Consider the following 19,426-nt stretch of genomic DNA (forward strand, 5'->3'; position numbering starts at 1 on the left):
TTCAAATTCAAAAATACTTTATTAATCCCAGAAGGAAATTGATTGCTGTAGTAGCTCAGAATAATACACCCGACGACTGCAGAGTCATTTGAGTGTTTCTGTAGATGACAGGTCTCTGATTTGTACTGGAAGTCTGAGGTGTACAGGGTGAAAAGGAATGGTGAGAGTACAGTCCCCTGTGGTGCTCCAATGTTACTGATCGCCTGGTTTGATGTGCAGTTCTTCCGCCTCACAAACTGGTCTGTTTGTCAGGTAGTCTTTGATCCAGGCGACAGTTGAGGCCCCCACCTGTGTCTTCTGGAGCTTCTGGCAAAGTACATCAGGCTGGATTGTGTTGAATACACTGGAGAAATCAAAGAACATGACCCTCACAGTGCTACCTGCTTTGTCCAGATGACAGTGGATTGGTTGAAGCAGCTGGATGATGGCATCTTCAACTCCAACTCCATGGGGATAAGCAAACTGCAGCGGGTCCTGATATGTCCTAGTTTGCTTATTCAGGTGGACCAACAGGAGTCTCTCCAGGACCTTCATGATGTGGGATGTCAGGGCAACCGGTCTGTAGTCGTCGTTGACTGATGGGCGAGTTTTCTTTGGAACTGGAACAAGGCAGGATGTCTTCCACATATCTGGAACCTTCTCCTGGGCCAGGCTGAGGTTGAAGAGGTGCTGCAGAATCCCACAGAGCTGCTCTGCACAGGCCTTCAGTACTCTGGGGCTGACACCATCTGGACCTGCAGCCTTGTTCCTGTTCAGTCTCTCCAGCTGCCTCTTCACCTGACTTCTAGAGACAGATAGGTGGGAGGTAAATGGGGCGGCAGCCTCTCCTGACTTGAAGACAGATTTATAGAACCAGAAGAGTCCATGACTGCGTTAGAGGACAAAAGAGCTGGTGTGTGACAAGAAAATGTTGGATCAGAGGAGGATGGGTTGTCTGATTGGCTGGGGACAAGCGAGGAGGATGCTGGGTTTGTTCCTGAACTGAACCTATTGAAGAACTTGTTCAGTTCATTGGCTGTGCCCAGGCTGCCATCTGTGCAATCCTTCCTCTGCTTGAAGCCTGTGACCTTCTTCATCCCTGACCAGACATCTCTGATATTGTTCCTCTGTAGTTTGTTCTCCAGCTTCTTCCTGTATGCCTCCTTGCTGTCTCTGATCTTGATCTTCAGTTGCTTCTGTATACTCCTCAATATTTCCCTGTCTCCCTCCTTGAAGGCTCTTTTTACCTCATTTAGCAGATTCTTCAGTTCACTGGTGATCCAGGGTTTGTTATTAGCGAAGCATCTCGCTGTTCTGGTGGGTATGATATTGTCCACACAGAAGTTTATATAGTCAGTGACACATCCAGTCATGGCATTGATGTTCTCTTCATATCCTTGGCAAAGATTCATCCAATCTGTGGTCTCAAAACAACTCTGCAGGGCTTCTTCAGCATCCTGTGACCATTTTCTCACAGTTCTTCTTGTCACAGGTTGCCTGTGAACAAGTGGTTTGAATTCTGAGCAGAGAAAAACAAGATTGTGATCTGATTGTCCCAGAGGAGGTCTTGTTTTGGACATATATGCATTCTTTACATTTGCATAACACAAATCCAATGTCTTGTTTTCTATGGTGGAGCAGCTGACAAACTGTTGAAATGTTGGAAGTGTAGCAGAGAGCGAGGCATGATGAAAATCACCAGATATAGCCACAAATGCATTGGGGTGCTGGGTTTGTAGCTTAGTGACAATGGAACTGATGGCATCACATGCATTTTCAGCAATGGCTGAAGGTGGAATATAAACAGTTGCCAAGACAAAACTGGTGAACTCTCTTGGCAAATAATATGGGCGACAACTTACTGCCAGGAGTTCAACATCTGGGCTGCAGAGACGACATTTCACTGAAACATGACCTGGATGGCACCATCTGTTGTTGACAAGCACTGCCACTCCACCTCCTTTTCTTTTCCCGCTCCTCTTCAGATCTCTGTCTGCTCGTACAGTCAGGAATCCTGGCAGAGAGATGCTGGAATCTGGGATATGGTCCTGCAGCCACGTCTCAGTGAAACACATAACACTGCACTGGTGATACTCTGACTGAGTCGTTGAAAGGGCTTGGAGTTCCTCCATCTTGTTGGCCAGTGATCTCACATTGCCCATTATGATCGATGGAAGAGACTGTTTGAATTTCCTCTTTCTCTGTCTCAGTTTTGCTCCCGCTCTGCACCCACGCTTTTTGCGTTTTAGCTCATTTGGGATTTGTGGCTTCGGTTGAGGTATTATTTCAGCCTTTCCAATGTTAATAAGCTGCTCCCGATTGTAAACCAGCTTGTTACCATGGTTACACATCATAACAAACGCTAAAAAAAAAGCAGTAAAAATCCTCCAAGCTTCACAGCACCAGAAACAGAAAAGTAAACTGTCCAAAAAAAAAAAATATTGTTCCACCTGAGAAGCCAGAAGAAAAAATGTCCAAGAAAAGGTAAAACTTACCTATAGTCATCAGAGCTACTCAAACATGCAGCCACCCAGAGCAGCGCAGTTCTGGAATAGATTCATTTGCTGTTGACAGCATCCGACCAGCATTGTGTGTAAAAAGTGCTAAAATAACTCTGTAGTGATAATAATTTTGCTTGGTGACCTAAATAATCAGAATGACTGCAAGTTAAAATAGTGTTGAAAAGGAGCCACAGGCGCCATTTTAGACTTGAGACAACTTTATGATGAAGCACAGCTGTAACCCTCCGCTGGCAACCCAGAGACACCTGTTTCTGTAAACACACACACACACACACGCATGCATACATACACACACACATGCATACATACTTACACACACACACACACACACACACACACACACACACACACACACACACACACACACACACACACACACACACACACACACCCTGAAGGCAACAGTAATGGTTTCCAACACTAAAATTAGTGTTTTGGACATAATTCCCACCTCTTAAAGGGATATTCTACCCCAAATAGAAATGTTGCCTTTTAGTATATTTCCCAGAGTTAGATAAGTGGGGAAAAAACTTTTATTTAAGTTTTAAACACTGATGCACACACCGTTAGCGAAGGAGCATAAAATACACTCACGTGCACTTAATTAATGGAGCATCTTCAACTTTTTTTTTTTTGGAGGATTTCTGATATGTGTTCAACAGCAAGACCTGTTTCATTTTAAAAACATAATTAAGCTTAATGTCTGGGAGGAGTGTCAGTACTCTGTTCTGACATTGCACACACATGGAGCAGCATAGCTCATCCTCATTTTTTTGTCATCTAATAATGCAGTGTTGTTACCTGCCTCCAACAGGAAGCAGCTGAAGTTTACCCATAAACAGTTCCAGTCTGGTTTTCGCCCTCGACAGCACAGAAACAGCTCTTGTTAAAATCACAAATGACCTTCTCATGGCAGCTGACTCCGGTTTTCATTCTCTACTCATCCTTCTTGATCTTAGTGCAGCTTTCGACGCCATCTCTCACTCAACCCTTCTTAACCGGTTAGCTTCCCTTGGTATCACTCACACTGCTCTCGCCTGGTTCTCCTCCTATCTCACTGGCCGATTTCAATCTGTTCAATTAAAATCCTTTTCTTCTCACCCTGTTGCTGTTTCTGCTGGTGTTCCCCAGGGCTCTGTCCTTGGACCTCTCTTATTTATCATCTACATTCTCCCACTTGGCCGTATCTTTCGCAAATACAAGATAAATTTCTACTTCTACGCAGATGACGCTCAAATCTATATCTCCTCTCAACCGGATGCTGTCTTCCCTCCAGTCTCCCTATCCAGCTGTCTCCTTGAGATAACATCATGGTTCTCTTCTAACTTCCTGAAACTCAACAGCAATAAAACCGAAATTCCACTCATAGGCAAACCCTCCATGCCGAACATATCTCCCGGCATATCAATTAACATCGAAAATTCCTCCATCCTTCCTTCCCCCATGTAAAGTGTCTTGGAGTCATCCTCGACAGCACTTTATCATTCAAGGCCCACATAAACAGCATCATTCGCTCAGCCTACTTTCATTTACACAATATCAACCGACTCCGTCCCTCTCTCACTCCTCATGCTACAGCCATCCTCGTACACAGCCTAGTCACTTCTAGGACTGCCCACTGTAACTCTCTCCTTTTTGGTCCCCCCTATAAATCCCTCCATCGGCTCCAACTCCTCCAAAATGCTGCTGCACGCATCACTCGTACCCCTATAGAGATCACATCAGCCCTGTTCTTCAGCATCTCCGCTGGCTGCCTACTGAACACAGAATCTCATTCAAAATCCTGCTTCTCACCTACAAATGTATCCACTGTCTCGCCCCTCCTTACCTCTCCGATCTCATCCATGTTGCTGTCCCATCACGCTCACTCAGGTCTTCCTCTGCCATTCACCTAGGTTCCTCCGCTCATCTCACCACCGTTGGAAACAGAGCTTTCAGTCGCTCTGCTCCTCGGCTCTGGAGCTCACTTCCTCCTGACATCCAAAACACTGACTCCCTCCTATCATTCAAATCCAAACTCAAAACTCACCTGTTCAACCTGGCTTACACTCTCTAGCCCACAAACTCTTTACTCTGACATTTATAGCATACGTTTAGTAATTTTATTCTTTAAATTATCTCATTCTTATTTGTGTGTAGTTTTATCATGTTTTGTGAGGTGACCTTGGGTTTTGAAAGGCGCCTATAAATTAAATGCCTTATTATTATAAAGTCACCCAGATATTGCCAGATGATGTCACATACTAATTTGTATGTTGATTACATCGTCATGCCACAATGGCATTAATTTTCCCCCTCAACATTTAAAATGACAAAAAAATCCATCCATTTTCTTTTTCGGAGTCGGGTCGCAGAGGCAACAGCCTAGGTCAAGAGACTCAGACTTCCTTTTGCCCAGCCACTTGGGCCAGCTCTTCTGGGGGGATCCCAAGGTGTTCCACCTATTGATCTTGTACTCCAGCTTTCACTCACCTGTGCACAAGACCCAGAGATAAAAATATTAAAGAGAAATCATATCTCTCCTGCCTTAGCTTCCCTACATTGGCTACCTGTTAAATTCAGAATAGATTTTAAGATCCTTCTTCTCACATATAAAGCTCTTAATAATCAAGCTCCATCATACATCAGTGATCTGGTTGTTCCATACGTTCCTAACCGAGCACTTCGCTCTCAGACTGCAGGTCTACTGGTGGTTCCCAGAATATCTAAACTTAGGATGGGAGGCAGATCTTTTAGTTATCAGGCTCCTCTCCTGTGGAACCAGCTCCCAGCTTTAGTCCGTGAGGCAGACACCTTGTCTACTTTTAAGAATAGGCTTAAAACATTTTTATTTGATAGGGCCTATGGTTAAAATCTGATGTTAGCCTAAATCTGGACAAGTGGGGGAGTACAGGGAGGTGGAGTGTACAGTCGGTAAAGACGGCTCTCCCTTGCCCTGACTCCAACATGCCTCCATCTAAAAAGGATAGATTATCCAGAGTTATCTCTGTAGTTATGCTGCTATAGGCTTAGACTGCTGGAGGACACACTGACCACTTTTCACACTCTACTACTTTCTTCTACAGTCTGCTCTTTAACTGTATTATTTCCTGCTATTTCAGCTGTTAACTTTATTTTCTCTCTAAGTGTTTTTCTCCCCAGAAGAAGCTACAACGATGTTCTGCTGAGCTGTGGTGGCCTCATGGAGGGGGCCATCGTCTAGCACAGTGCTGCTAACCACTTAAACATTCTCCTTCTCCTGATAACTTTTTGCTTTCCTTGACGTTGAATGTGCTACTACTAGTTTACCCGTTTAATTATAGATCCACTAGGATAAATACAATAACGTTTATCTTTCACCAAATAGAATATTTACTAAGACATCACAATATAACTATAGACACACTACTTGGTGTATATGGTGTGTGTGTTGGGGGGACTCATACATGGATCCTTAAGCATGCACCGAAACCTAAAAACCATACCTACCCCCCCCCCCCCCCCACACACACACACACACACACAGGAGGAAAGCTGCAGGTTCGATCCCAGAGGGACCTGTGCCCTGGCCTCTGTGCCCAAGGGCAGCTGTGGCTACAATACATCATAGCTCATCATTATTACATGGATGACACTGAAACGAGGCTGAGTTTGGTGTAAACGGGGTCTTTAGATCGCATCCCAGAACTCAGGGACCGACCCGGTGAGGCCTGTTCGCAGCAGAAGTGCGCATGCGTACTAGCAGTCTCTCCGTGTGGGATGCTTGGCGCGCTGCCGCAGTGAGTGCGTGCTGGCGCAAAGCGCGGCCTACCAGTGCTCGTCACCAGCAGCAACAATAAAACAAAAACAACAACCGGACACCGAGCGGAGCGGCTCCCGGTGCGCGGACACACCCACAAGACCAGTGTCACGGTAAGAGCACGCTCCTCGGACCCGCGCACCATCACGGGGATGCCTGCGCGCTCTCGAGCTGCTCGAGCTCCGTCCGGTTCGAGGCCGCGGCGCCGCCGCTCGCGTGCCTGCGTGTCGGTCCCGAGGACCTGAGAGCCGCACGCGGCCGCGGCTCTCCGGGCTGAGGGAACGGTCTGCGGAGTAGCGGGAAGCGCGCGACACGGGAAGTCAGCAAGAAAACGCCATTTTGAATCATCCGACCGGGGTGTCCATTAGCCTCAGAGTCTTACCGACAACAATCCCGAACCGAACCACACGTTAGCGGCTGGTAACGGGCCTGTTCCGGTAGTTAGCATGTTAGCACTAGCGCGAGCCGAACCGGGAGACCGGAGCCGGCCGACTGGTGCCGTCCCGAATCAGTCCGGTCCGGTAGTCTGACTTCTGCTAGCAGCTTAAGTCAGGTACCGAACAGAACCGGGGCTCAGTCCAGGTCGATAGAACTGTTTCGATCAATAATCGATCATCCTGTCCGGAAGCGGCTGCTGCCTAGCACCGCACCACATCGCATGTGCACGCGCACCGGTGCGCACGTCCGTTTCATAAAAGAAAGCACGAGAACTACTGACGACAGACCGCGCGCCAGGACTTCACATGATCCCGATCTATAATCAATAAGAGTCTCGGCGCATGCGCACACGGCTCCTGCAGGTACGGGTGGCTCCAGAACCCAGACCTTTTGGCTAATGAGGGACCAGAACTTCTCATGAGGAGCAGAGTCCAGCAGGAATGTGTGCCGCTGACCTGAGCTGATGTCACTTCCTGTCTAACTTATTAAGCAGATCACAGGTGTGTACTCCGCTCCCACATGTTTGAGTCTTTTCCCTGTTCAACACACCTGTTTTCAGTCAGCAGGTGTGTTTGAGCAGAGAAACCACTAAAACGTGCTGGGTACCGGCACTCCAGGAACATCATAGATGTTCAGATCAGTTCACGAAGGAGGACCTCCTGTAGCCCAGTGTGTGAGTGCTGCTCTACCTCTAGGCCCCCCTCACATCTACGTTCACGCTGCAGGCCTCGATGCTCAATTCACTTTTTTTTTTAGTAAATCTGATTATTTTGCTGTCCGTTAACACGATGACTGGAATTCCACATCAAACTCTCCAGTGTGAACGCTCCGCGGCCCCAAAGCGACCCGCATGCTCAGAAGACAAGTCCCTCAGCGGAGCCGAAACCAGGAGAGTGGACTTGTGATGATGATCCTGTTAACCCTCACATTCCTGGCTGGAAACGGTTTTACTCCTTGTTCCTGTCGTCTTCCTGAGTTATTATTCACAGAAACTGTTCCGGTATTAATTTATTCACAGAGACCAGTGAAACGCGTCACCCTGCCCTTCGCTACAGCAGCACCTGCATGCTCTCGTGTAGGTTCAGTTCCTAAACCTAAAGCCGGGAGTCCAGACAGCCTCCTGAACGCTCCAGTCAGAGCTTCTCCTCAGGAACATCCACACACGACTCGGTGATGTAGGAGACGGATGTTCAGACTGCAGTAGCTTTCTAAAGCATCAGGTGTGTTGGATCAGTACCACATATTCCAGTGACCCGGATCGCATCAGAAAACATCTGATGTTTGCGTTAAGACTGTCGTAAAACTCAGGTGTGGGGATTTGATGAGCTTTTGCCTGCAGGGTGAAACGCGTCTGAGTAGATCTGAAGGTGTGTGGAGAGGCGGAGTTTTAACCAACACCTGATCTGTTTCCTGGCTGTCAGATGGCCGAAACCGTGAAGTATGTGGACGATGAACACAAGAGCATCTTCCTGAAGCTCCTGAATGAGCAGCGGCTGGAAGGCGAGCACTGCGACATCGCTGTGGTCGTTGAAGACGTCAAGTTCCGCGCTCACCGCTGCGTCCTTGCGGCGTGCTCCAACTACTTCAAGAAGCTGTTCAAGAAGCATGAGGTACTACCATACCCTCTGTGATACTGGTGTGGGCATGTCCAGGTGCCACAGCTCTCACCTGCACTCATCCTCAGGTGGACAACTCATCCGTGATTGAGATTGATTTCATCCGCTCAGACATCTTCGAGGAGGTGCTGAACTACATGTACACGGCGAAAATTTCCGTCAAGAAGAAAGATGTCAATCTGATGATGTCATCGGGGCAGATCCTTGGCATCCGCTTCCTGGACAAGCTCTGCTCTCAGGTAACAGACGTGTTAGCCAGGTAAGTCAGACAGGTGAGTGTAAGATGTAACAAGGTCTGCGTGTGTTCAGAAACGCGACTTGTCCTCAGAAGAAAAGGAGAAGTTTCCGTACGACATTGTAAAGATGGCATTGCCACCTGAAGCCCAGCTGGCAGCTGACTCTGAGGTACGCTCATCCATCACCTGCCATCACTGCGTCTCCAGGTCTTTTCTCTGACCTTTACTGTTGCTCAGGACTTAGGTGAACATGAAGACACGCCCACTGATGATCTCATTGAGGCTTCAGCCAATCAGGAGCTTGACAAATCACCAAACACAGCACTGCATGTGCAGGAAGCCATCTTGAAAGAACTGACCAATGATGATGTACACAAGGTACACACTTGTGGCTTTCTGCTGACTCGCCTGTTCTGGTCCACCTGTAGCCCGACTAGGAGATCTGGTCTTTGTTAACATCCCCTGTGTGACTCTTCAGGTGGCCTGTTATAACCAGGATGTGGTGGCAGAAATGGAGGCGGGGCCTAAGGACTTGGGGCCGGAGCATCATGCCACGCAGACATTGACGTTTGCTGATAGTATGGGTGAAGTAAAGGACGAGCAGGCGCCAGGCTGGTCCACGGCTACCACCGATATGAAGTTTGAATACCTGCTGTACGGACACCGAGATCAGCTCGCCTGCCAGGTGTGTGGAAAGACCTTCTTGGATGAAAGCAAACTCAGGTATGAGCACACCTGGAGACAAATGTGTAACACTAGCTTACAAACACCACGAGCAGCTCCTGATCTGATGTTTGTCTTTAGGAAGCACGAGAAGCTTCACTCTGCAGAACGTCCATTCGCCTGTGAGATTTGTGCCAAAGCTTTCACCACTCATGCGCACCTGAAAGGTAAAAGCCCACCTCACCTGTCTCCAGGTCCTCTCACTCAGTCCCATTAGTCATCACACTCGGGTGAAGTTCCATCTGCACAGCTGAGCCATCCCTGTGGGGAGGGTGAGCTGCAGCTGTGGTTTAAGCCCCGATCCAGACAGGGAGGCCTTGGGTCTGACCCGACTGGGATCTGAACCCAGTTCCCGGGCGGTTCCACTCGCTCACTGAGAAGATCCAACATTCTTATAATAAGGTCATGATTTTGGTTCCACTTTCATCTGTCTGTTTCAGAACACCTGAAGATCCACACGGGATTCAAACCCTACAGGTGTGATGTCTGTGGGAAATCATTCATTCGAGCTCCAGACTTGAAAAAACACGAGCGAGTTCACAGCAACGAAAGACCGTTCGCCTGCCAGATGTGTGACAAGGTGAGTGACCTGCTTCCTGGGCGTCACACAAGACCCCTCATGCAGCACTAGGGCTGCACGGTGGCGCAGTGGTTAGCACTGTTGCCTTGCAGGTTGCAGGTTCAAAACTCGCCTGCTGCCTTTCTGCGTGGAGTTGGGTGTTCTCCCCATGCATGCGTGGGTTTCCCCCACAGGTCGCAGCGTGCCCTGTAGTTAACGCGTGTACGTTGCTTAAGCTCCAACACAAACAGAACTCCAGTAGGGAGGGCTGCACGCTGCAAGAGTTCAGTGAGTCAGAGCGCGGGGTGTCTCGCTCCGGCAGGACACGCAGAGTCATGGGCGCCCCCCTGGAGACATACGTCACCAAAAGTCAGCAGCTAACCCTCACCTGCTAACCCTCAGCAATAAAGCTGACACACACACACCTGTTCACAGTCAGCTCATGACCCCGTTTACTCCGCCCTGACACAGCTCACCATCGCTCCTCTTTCACACCCGCATCAGCCTCCAGTCTCAGCAGCAAAACGCCTCTGCACCACCCTTAAGGCTGGATGAGTGAGGCTGCCACCGACCTCGTGGGTTTGGCTTTACTTCTATGGGCGATTTCCAACCATTAAAATGTGAATAAGTAAGAAATTAATTAACACATTCAAATAAAATCTATTTAAATGTTATTTATGAAACACTTTTCACACAACAAGTGCAACTAAGATTATAACCCCCCCCCCCCCCCCCACACACACACACACACACACACACTAACCCTAACCCAACTGGCTGAGTTCAGATGAAAAAGTCACCAAAGAAGAAGGAAGCACCATCAGAAGGAGCCAACTGCAGTGGGAGCAGCAGGATTGTTAACTCTGACCCCTGCTTTCCACCGGAGCCGTCAGCAGCGCGAGTCGGCCGCGTCTCAGGAGCAGCGTGTCGCGGCCTTTACGCGCCGGTTCTATTTTCTACGCCCGACGCCTCTGAAACGGGTCAAGTTCGACATTTTGGGGGAAGGAAAGACAGGAAATCGGAAACGGAGCGAAGCTCCCGAGATTTTCAGAATAAAGAAACGTACTGCCTTCCGGTTGCTTTACTTTAAAAAAAAGTTACTAACTGCCGCCCCGTGAGAAGTTATCACCTAGCTAGCGGTCTCCTTTGTTTTTCAGGTCCGTATTGGCGATAATACAACAGACAGAACATAAAACACAAAACTTTTGGAGCCATGTTGTAGTTTTCTCCTGCTTGTTGTTGTGTTTACTGACAAAGTCACTCGTGTGACTTCGTGCTCGGTCGGTGGCAGCTGCTCCCCTGCTGCTCCGCGTCTCGTGGGAAGGGCCAAGCAGCAGCTGCTGCAGTAACGTGCTGCTGACGGCTCCGGTGGAAAGGAGGGGTCATTGTTAAATACAGACAGCAGCAGCTCAGGAGGTAGAGCGGGTTGTCCAGTAATCAGAAGGTTGCAAGTTTGATCCCAGCTCCGACCAGAGAATGCTGCTGTTGTGTCCTTGAGCAAGACACTTAACTCGCCTTGCCTGCTGGGGGTGGTCGGAGGGACCGGTGGCGCCCATGTTGAGCAGCCTCACCTCTATCAGTGCGCCCCAGAGCAGCTGTGGTTACATCGTAGCTCATCACCACCAGTGTGTGAATGACTGATTGTGTTGTGAAGCACCTTGAGGGGTCGTAGAACCCGGACGGCCAATACAAGAACAGCCCAGGTACCATTTTATTATTTAGTCCCACCCCTTGTGTGTGTGTGTGTAACTAGGTGTGTGTGTGTGTGTGTGTGTGTGTGTGTGTGTGTGTGCGTGTGCTTGTGTAACTAGGTGTGTATGTGTGTGTGTGCATGTGTTCTTGTGTAACGAGGTGTGTATGTGTGTGTGTGTGTGCTTGTGTAACTAGGTGTGTGTGTGTGCGTGTGTGCTTGTGTAACTAGGTGTGTGTGTGTGCTTGTGTAACTAGGTGTGTATGTGTGTGTGTGCTTGTGTAACTAGGTGTGTGTGTGTGTGTGCTTGTGTAACTAGGTGTGTATGTGAGTGTGTGTGTGTGCTTGTGTAACTAGGTGTGTGTATGTGTGCTTGTGTAACTAGGTGTGTATGTGAGTGTGTGTGTGTGCTTAGTGTAACTAGGTGTGTGTGTGTGCTTGTGTAACTAGGTGTGTGTGTGTGCTTGTGTAACTAGGTGTGTGTGTGTGCTTGTGTGACTAGGTGTGTGTGTGTGCTTGTGTAACTAGGTGTGTATGTGAGTGTGTGTGTGTGCTTGTGTAACTAGGTGTGTATGTGAGTGTGTGTGTGTGTGCTTGTGTAACTAGGTGTGTATGTGTGCTTGTGTAACTAGGTGTGTGTGTGTGCTTGTGTAACTAGGTGTGTGTGTGTGCTTGTGTAACTAGGTGTGTATGTGAGTGTGTGTGTGTGCTTGTGTAACTAGGTGTGTATGTGATTGTGCGTGTGTGCTTGTGTAACTAGGTGTGTATGTGAGTGTGTGCGTGTGCTTGTGTAACTAGGTGTGTATGTGAGTGTGTGTGTGTGCTTGTGTAACTAGGTGTGTGTGTGCTTGTGTAACTAGGTGTGTGTGTGTGCTTGTGTAACTAGGTGTGTGTGTGTGCTTGTGTAACTAGGTGTGTGTGTGTGCGCTTGTGTAACTAGGTGTGTGTGTGTGCTTGTGTAACTAGGTGTGTGTGTGTGTGCTTGTGTAACTAGGTGTGTATGTGAGTGTGTGTGTGTGTGCTTGTGTAACTAGGTGTGTATGTGAGTGTGTGTGTGTGTGTGCTTGTGTAACTAGGTGTGTGTGTGTGCTTGTGTAACTAGGTGTGTGTGTGTGCTTGTGTAACTAGGTGTGTGTGTGTGCTTGTGTAACTAGGTGTGTATGTGAGTGTGTGTGTGTGTGCTTGTGTAACTAGGTGTGTATGTGAGTGTGTGTGTGTGTGTGCTTGTGTAACTAGGTGTGTATGTGAGTGTGTGCGTGTGTACTTGTGTAACTAGGTGTGTATGTGAGTGTGTGCGTGTGCTTGTGTAACTGGTGTGTGTGCTTGTGTAACTAGGTGTGTGTGTGTGTGCTTGTGTAACTAGGTGTGTGTGTGTGCTTGTGTAACTAGGTGTGTATGTGAGTGTGTTTGTGTGCTTGTTTAACTAGGTGTGTATGTGAGTGTGTGTGTGCTTGTGTAACTAGGTGTGTATGTGAGTGTGTGTGTGTGCTTGTGTAACTAGGTGTGTATGTGAGTGTGTGTGTGTGCTTGTGTAACTAGGTGTGTATGTGAGTGTGTGTGTGTGCTTGTGTAACTAGGTGTGTATGTGTGTGTGTGTGTGTGCTTGTGTACCTAGGTGTGTGTGTGAGTGTGTGCGTGTGTGCTTGTGTAACTAGGTGTGTATGTGTGTGTGTGCTTGTGTAACTAGGTGTGTGTGTGTGTGTGTGCTTGTGTAACTAGGTGTGTGTGTGTGTGTGCTTGTGTAACTAGGTGTGTGTGTGTGCTTGTGTAACTAGGTGTGTGTGTGTGTGCTTGTGTAACTAGGTGTGTGTGTGTGCTTGTGTAACTAGGTGTGTATGTGTGTGTGTGTGTGCTTGTGTAACTAGGTGTGTGTGTGTGTGCTTGTGTAACTAGGTGTGTATGTGTGTGTGTGTGTGCTTGTGTAACTAGGCGTGTATGTATGTGTGTGTGTACTTGTGTAACTAGGTGTGTATGTGTATGTGTGCTTGTGTAACTTGGTGTGTATGTGTGTGTGTGCTTGTGTAACTAGGTGTGTATGTGTGTGTGTGTGTGTGCTTGTGTAACTAGGTGTGTGTGTGTGTGCTTGTGTAACTAGGTGTGTGTGTGTGTGCTTGTGTAACTAGGTGTGTGTGTGTGTGCTTGTGTAACTAGGTGTGTATGTGTGTGTGTGTGTGCTTGTGTAACTAGGCGTGTATGTATGTGTGTGTGTACTTGTGTAACTAGGTGTGTATGTGTATGTGTGCTTGTGTAACTTGGTGTGTATGTGTGTGTGTGCTTGTGTAACTAGGTGTGTATGTGTGTGTGTGTGCTTGTGTAACTAGGTGTGTATGTGAGTGTGTGTGTGCTTGTGTAACTAGGTGTGTATGTGTGTGTGTGCTTGTGTAACTAGGTGTGTATGTGTGTGTGTGTGCTTGTGTAACTAGGTGTGTATGTGAGTGTGTGTGTGCTTGTGTAACTAGGTGTGTATGTGTGTGTGTGCTTGTGTAACTAGGTGTGTATGTGTGTGTGTGCTTGTGTAACTAGGTGTGTATGTGTGTGTGTGTGCTTGTGTAACTAGGTGTGTATGTGAGTGTGTGTGTGCTTGTGTAACTAGGTGTGTATGTGTGTGTGTGCTTGTGTAACTAGGTGTGTATGTGTGTGTGTGTGCGTGTAACCAGAAGCCCTCCACGGTTCACCGTTCTTTTTGTTTTGATCTTTAGCTCTCTGTTGTTTGTTTGAAGCAGCTGAGTACTCCTGGTGGAGTTGGTGTTGTTATGAAGCAGAAAAGGATGGACTGTAGTGTAAACTTGTTTTGGTTTGCGTCTCCTGTAGATTGTCTCGTTGAGGTTAGGTAATGGATGTTCTCTAACTTCATTCTTGTTATTGATAAAAGACAGAGGTTGTAGTCTTTGGTCCAGGTACTTTGTCTAGGGTGGATACAGGGATCTTGTTTTGGACAGGCAGATCAGTGCAGTGACTAAATATAGTTTTATCAACTAAGAAAGATCACCAAAGTAAATACCTTGCTGTCAAAAAAGGATTTTTAAGCAGTAATCCATGCTTTTATTACATCAAGGCTTGATTACTGTAATTCTTTGTTCCTTGGTGTTTCACAATCCCACCTCTCACGTCTTCAGGTGGTGCAGAATGCTGCTGCACGACTGCTCACTGGGATGAAGAAGATGGAGCACGTTACTCCTGTCCTGGCCTCACTGCACTGGCTGCCTGTTTGTTTTAGAATTAGGGCTGCAACTAATGACTATTTTAATAGTCGACTAGTCACCGACTATTCAAACAATTAGTCGACTAATCGGATGATTATAACATTTTTCTTAAATTTGGCATGAGATTGGTTTCATTGTGTGAAAAATGATAATAAACACAAGAAAGATGGGTACTTCAATGGAAAATGCATATTTTATTGAACTTTGCTGCTGATGGGCCAATTCTTACTAAAAGTAAATAAAATGCCTTTCTAACACCAATTAGGCACAGTGCTCAGTCAGTGCAGACATAAATGCATAAATTAAATTAAAATACTTTTGTCAGGCGCAGTCGAGCATAACATTAAATCTCCTTTTTTAAAAGTGAAAATACGTTTAAAAAATGTACATCCAAAACAAAATGTGTTGGCTTTGGGCAGCAGTAGCTCAGCAGCTTGAGCGGGTTGTCCAGTAATCGGAAGGTTGCAGGTTCCATCCTGGCTCCGGACAGAGAATTCTGCTGTTGTGTCCTTGGGCAAGACACTTAACCCAGGTTGCCTGCTGGTGGTGGTCGGAGGGACCGGTGGCGCCTGTGCTCGGCAGCCTCGTCTCTGTCAGTGCGCCCCAGGACAGCTGTGGCTACATCGTAGCTCATCCCCACCAGGGTGTGAATGGATGAATGGTACTGTAAAGCGATTTGGAGTCCTTACTCTGAGAGGCGCTGCACACGTGCGGGTCATTTATCATTTTGTGTTATTTAAATCTTACAGAGGTGAGTCAGACTCTGTTTCATTCAACTGTCCGACGGGCTTTCTCTTTAAGTGTTCATGCATCACCGAGGTGCTGCCGTGATACGCGAGGACTGCTTTGCAAATAATGCAGGTCATCTTTTTGTTTGCTGAATCCCGGCTAGAATGCGCTCAAACTTTAGATGTTTTGGAACGCGTAGCTGCTGAGTCGGACGCCGCCACTTCTGTTAGCTGGTGCTCAGCAGAGTAACTTGCGCATGTGCGACTCTCTGCAGAGATTGTAATCAATCAATCAATTTTATTTGTAGAGCACCTTCCACAACGTTATCAGAAGCCCAAGGTGCTGAACAGCATCATCATACAAACATTCCCAGTACCTGGGCATAAAAGCAAGATAAAAACATAAAATCATAAAATATCAAGCAAACAATATTACCCCGGGTTTCCACGGGAGCCGTCAGCAGCACGTTACTGCAGCAGCACGTTACTGCAGCAGCACGTTACTGCAGCAGCACGTTACTGCAGCAGCACGTTACTGCAGCAGCACGTTACTGCAGCAGCACGTTACTGCAGCAGCACGTTACTGCAGCAGCACGTTACTGCAGCAGCACGTTACTGCAGCAGCACGTTACTGCAGCAGCACGTTACTGCAGCAGCACGTTACTGCAGCAGCACGTCTTGCTCGCGTAAGCTGCTGCTTGGCCCTTCCCACGGGACGCGAAGCAGCAGGGGAGCAGCTGTCACCGACCGAGCTCGAAGTCACACGAGTGACTTCGTCAGTAAACACAACAACAAGCAGGAGAAAACTACAACATGGTTTGTGTTTTATGTTCTGTCCATTTTGTAATCGCCAAACGGACCTGAAAAACAAAGGAGACCGCTAGCTAGGTGATAACTTCTCACGGGGACGCACAGTTAGTAACCTTTTTTTAAAGTAAAGCAACCGGAAGGCAGTACGTTCTTTATTCTGAAAATCTCGGTAGCTTCTCTCCATTTCCGCGTCCGATTTCCTGTCTTTCCTTCCCCAAACATGTCGAACTTGAACCGTTTCAGAGGCGTCGCGCGTAGAAAATAGAACCGGCGCGTAAAGGCCGCGACATGCTGCTCCTGAGACGCGGCCGACTCGCGCTGCTGACGGCTCCAGTGGAAAAGGTTCTGTTGACCACAGCGGTTCCTATCAGCAGCTATGATGTGCTGCTGCAGTAACGTGCTGCTGACGGCTCCTGTGGAAAGCCGGGGTCACAAATACAGAGAGGTAACGGAGTAAGACTAATCAATTAAAAACAAATGGTGGACAAAATAAGTTCAAGCATCCTGGTCAAAAAGAAGAAGAATTAAAACCAGCATGTCAGGGCAATTCAATGGACCCTAGCGCTGAAAAGCAATCAAATAGAAACGAGTCTTTAGACGAGACTTAAAGACTGGAAGGGACGGCGCCTGCCTAATGCTCAATGGTAATTCATTCCACAGAGCTGGAGCCAAAACAGAAAAAGCACGATAACCCCTCGATCGATATTTCGACCGAGGGACCACCAGAAGTTCCTGCTCGGCTGAGCGAAGAGACCGAGACGGAGCATACCTGTGCAAAAGTGCAGTAATGTACGAGGGGGCACTGCCCTGGAGGGCCTTATAAATGAATGAATGAATGATCAATTTATTCAGTCAGTCATCTTAAGATAATGTGCAATAACATGTCATACAAATAGTTACAAATACCATTTCTAACTAACATATGCTTTCATTTGTATATGGTGTCTATTTGGTATCTCATGACTGAACAGGTTTAGGCAGAAGCAATAGTTTATATAATTGCCTAACCAAATTACAAAACAACTTTTCAATCTCCCGCAATGAACCAACAGCCCAAATAAAAGTAAAACACAAATCCATCCATCAACATCAAATTAATACTCTTCAAAAATATTTTTACTGATACGTTTTTTAAGACCTGAAAGAGAAGTTGCTAATTTTAATTCTATTTTAGCCTCGTTCCAAAATTTTACTCCCATTACAGAGATACATCTCCTTTTCATGCCTTTTGTGGCTTTTTGTAGAACAAACATACATACACCTCTTAAATCATATTTACTTTCCCTCTTTGCAAAAAACATTAGTATATTTTCTGGCAGAGCCATTAATTTTACTTTAAACATAAATTGCATTATTTTATAATAGTATAGATCTTCTAATTTCATAATCTGTGATTTTAAAAACAGCGGGTCAGTGTGAGCATAATAATTGCTCTTGTTTATAACTCGAATAGATTTCTTTTGTATAGTTTTTATTTCATGTTTTAAAAGTTGAACCCCATATTTCTATACCGTATGCCATGTATGGTTGTATTAGTGAACAGTATATTAGACGTAAGGCCTTATGGTTTAGTATGTCCTTCAGTTTATATAATAGACCCAAAGATTTGGCAATTTTTCCTTTTATATAATTTAAATGATGCTTCCAGGATAAGTTAGAGTCAATCACGACACCAAGAAATTTTATTTCAGACACTCTTTCAATTTCAGTATCTGAAATTGTTAATTTAAAGTCCCCATTTTTTACCTTCTTATTTCCAAAAATCATAAATTTAGTCTTTTTTATATTCAGTGATAGTTTATTTACATCAAACCAAGATTTGAGGATATTTAACTCTTTTTCGGCCTTCTTTAAAAGTTCTTTTATATCTTTACCTGAACAAACCAAATTTGTATCATCTGCAAACATTATAAATTTGAAAAAATCTGTCACGTTACATAATACATATGTAATTTATATATAAAGTAAATAATATAGGACCTATTACTGACCCTTGTGGAACTCCACAACTTATTTCTCTAAATCCAGATTTTATATCTTTAATTTTTACATACTGTTGTCTGTCTTTTAAGTAACTCTCTATCCAGGACTTCGCTATACCTCGTAGGCCATAATTTTCCATCTTTTTCAATAATCTCCTGTGGTCAATGGTGTCAAAAGCCTTCTTTAAATCAACAAATATGCTAATAGAGAGTTCTTCGCTTTCACTTGCTTGGGCTATTTCTTCTACCATCTGCATTATCGCATAGGTAGTGGTTCTGTTTTTTCTAAATCCATATTGACTGTCACTTAATAATTTATTTTTAGTAATATATACAGTTGTGGTCAGAAGTTTACATACACTTGTAAAAAATATAATATAATGGCTCTACTGAGTGTCCCGTTATTTCTAAAACTCTGATTTTTCTCTGATAGAGTGATTGGAACAGATACTTCTTTGTCACAAAAAACATTCATGAAGTTTGGTTCTTTAATGTCTTTATTATGGGTTAACAGAGAAAAGTGATCACATTTGCTGGGTCACAAATATACATACAGCAGTGCTAATATTTGGTTACATGTCCCTTAGCCATTTTCACTTCAATTAGGCGCTTTTGGTAGCCATCCACAAGCTTCTGGCAAGCTTCTGGTTGAATCTTTGACCACTCCTCTTGACAGAATTGGTGAAGTTCAGTTAAATTTGATGGCTTTCTGACATGGACTTGTTTCTTCAGCACTGTCCACATGTTTTCAATGGGGTTTAAGTCAGGACTTTGGGAAGGCCATTCTAAAACCCTTATTCTAGCCTGATTTAGCCATTCCTTTACCACTTTTGATGTGTGTTTGGGGTCATTGTCCTGTTGGAACACCCAACTGCGCCCAAGACCCAACCTTCGTACTGATGATTTGAGGTTATGTTGAAGAATGTGAAGGTAATCCTCCTTCTTCATTATCCCATTTACTCTCTGTAAAGCACCAGTTCCATTGGCAGCAAAACAGCCCCACAGCATAATATTCCCACCACCATGCTTGACTGTAGGCATGGTGTTCTTGGGGTTAAAGGCCTCACCTTTTCTCCTCCAAACATATTGCTGGGCATTGTGGCCAAAAAGCTCGATTTTCGTTTCGTCTGACCACAGAACGTTCCTCCAGAAGGTCTTATCT

General features: G+C 46.0%; 2 protein-coding genes across 7 annotated transcripts in view; one reads left to right on the top strand and one right to left on the bottom strand.

Annotated features, from left to right (window-relative positions):
* On the bottom strand, nt 1-6,799 carry LOC139070750 (uncharacterized). Its single transcript, XM_070553563.1, has 2 exons — nt 6,662-6,799; nt 1-4,973 (listed from the first exon to the last, which is right to left on the bottom strand). The coding sequence occupies exon 2, from the start codon at nt 2,331-2,333 to the stop codon at nt 774-776; it is 1,560 nt and encodes a 519-aa protein (XP_070409664.1). The 5' UTR covers nt 2,334-4,973; nt 6,662-6,799; the 3' UTR covers nt 1-773.
* Nucleotides 6,010-19,426, top strand: part of LOC107396849 (zinc finger and BTB domain-containing protein 14) — a 26,089-nt gene continuing 12,672 nt past the window's right edge. Inside the window, exons 1-9 of one of the 6 annotated variants that reach the window (XM_070553564.1) lie at nt 6,412-7,217; nt 7,736-7,937; nt 8,139-8,327; nt 8,402-8,572; nt 8,643-8,738; nt 8,807-8,947; nt 9,048-9,292; nt 9,374-9,459; nt 9,733-9,872. In XM_070553564.1, coding sequence (XP_070409665.1) covers nt 8,139-8,327; nt 8,402-8,572; nt 8,643-8,738; nt 8,807-8,947; nt 9,048-9,292; nt 9,374-9,459; nt 9,733-9,872 — 1,068 coding nt within the window. In that variant the 5' untranslated portion in view covers nt 6,412-7,217; nt 7,736-7,937. The other 5 variants (XM_054734921.2, XM_054734919.2, XM_054734920.2 and 2 more) reach the window with 5 other exon arrangements.

The sequence above is a fragment of the Nothobranchius furzeri genome, chromosome 7 (assembly GCF_043380555.1).
Source record: "Nothobranchius furzeri strain GRZ-AD chromosome 7, NfurGRZ-RIMD1, whole genome shotgun sequence".
NCBI classification, from domain to species: domain Eukaryota; kingdom Metazoa; phylum Chordata; class Actinopteri; order Cyprinodontiformes; family Nothobranchiidae; genus Nothobranchius; species Nothobranchius furzeri.

Excerpts from the sequence above, each read along its gene's own strand:
- LOC139070750 (XM_070553563.1), bottom strand. The coding sequence starts at position 2,333 with ATGATGTGTAACCATGGTAACAAGCTGGTTTACAATCGGGAGCAGCTT.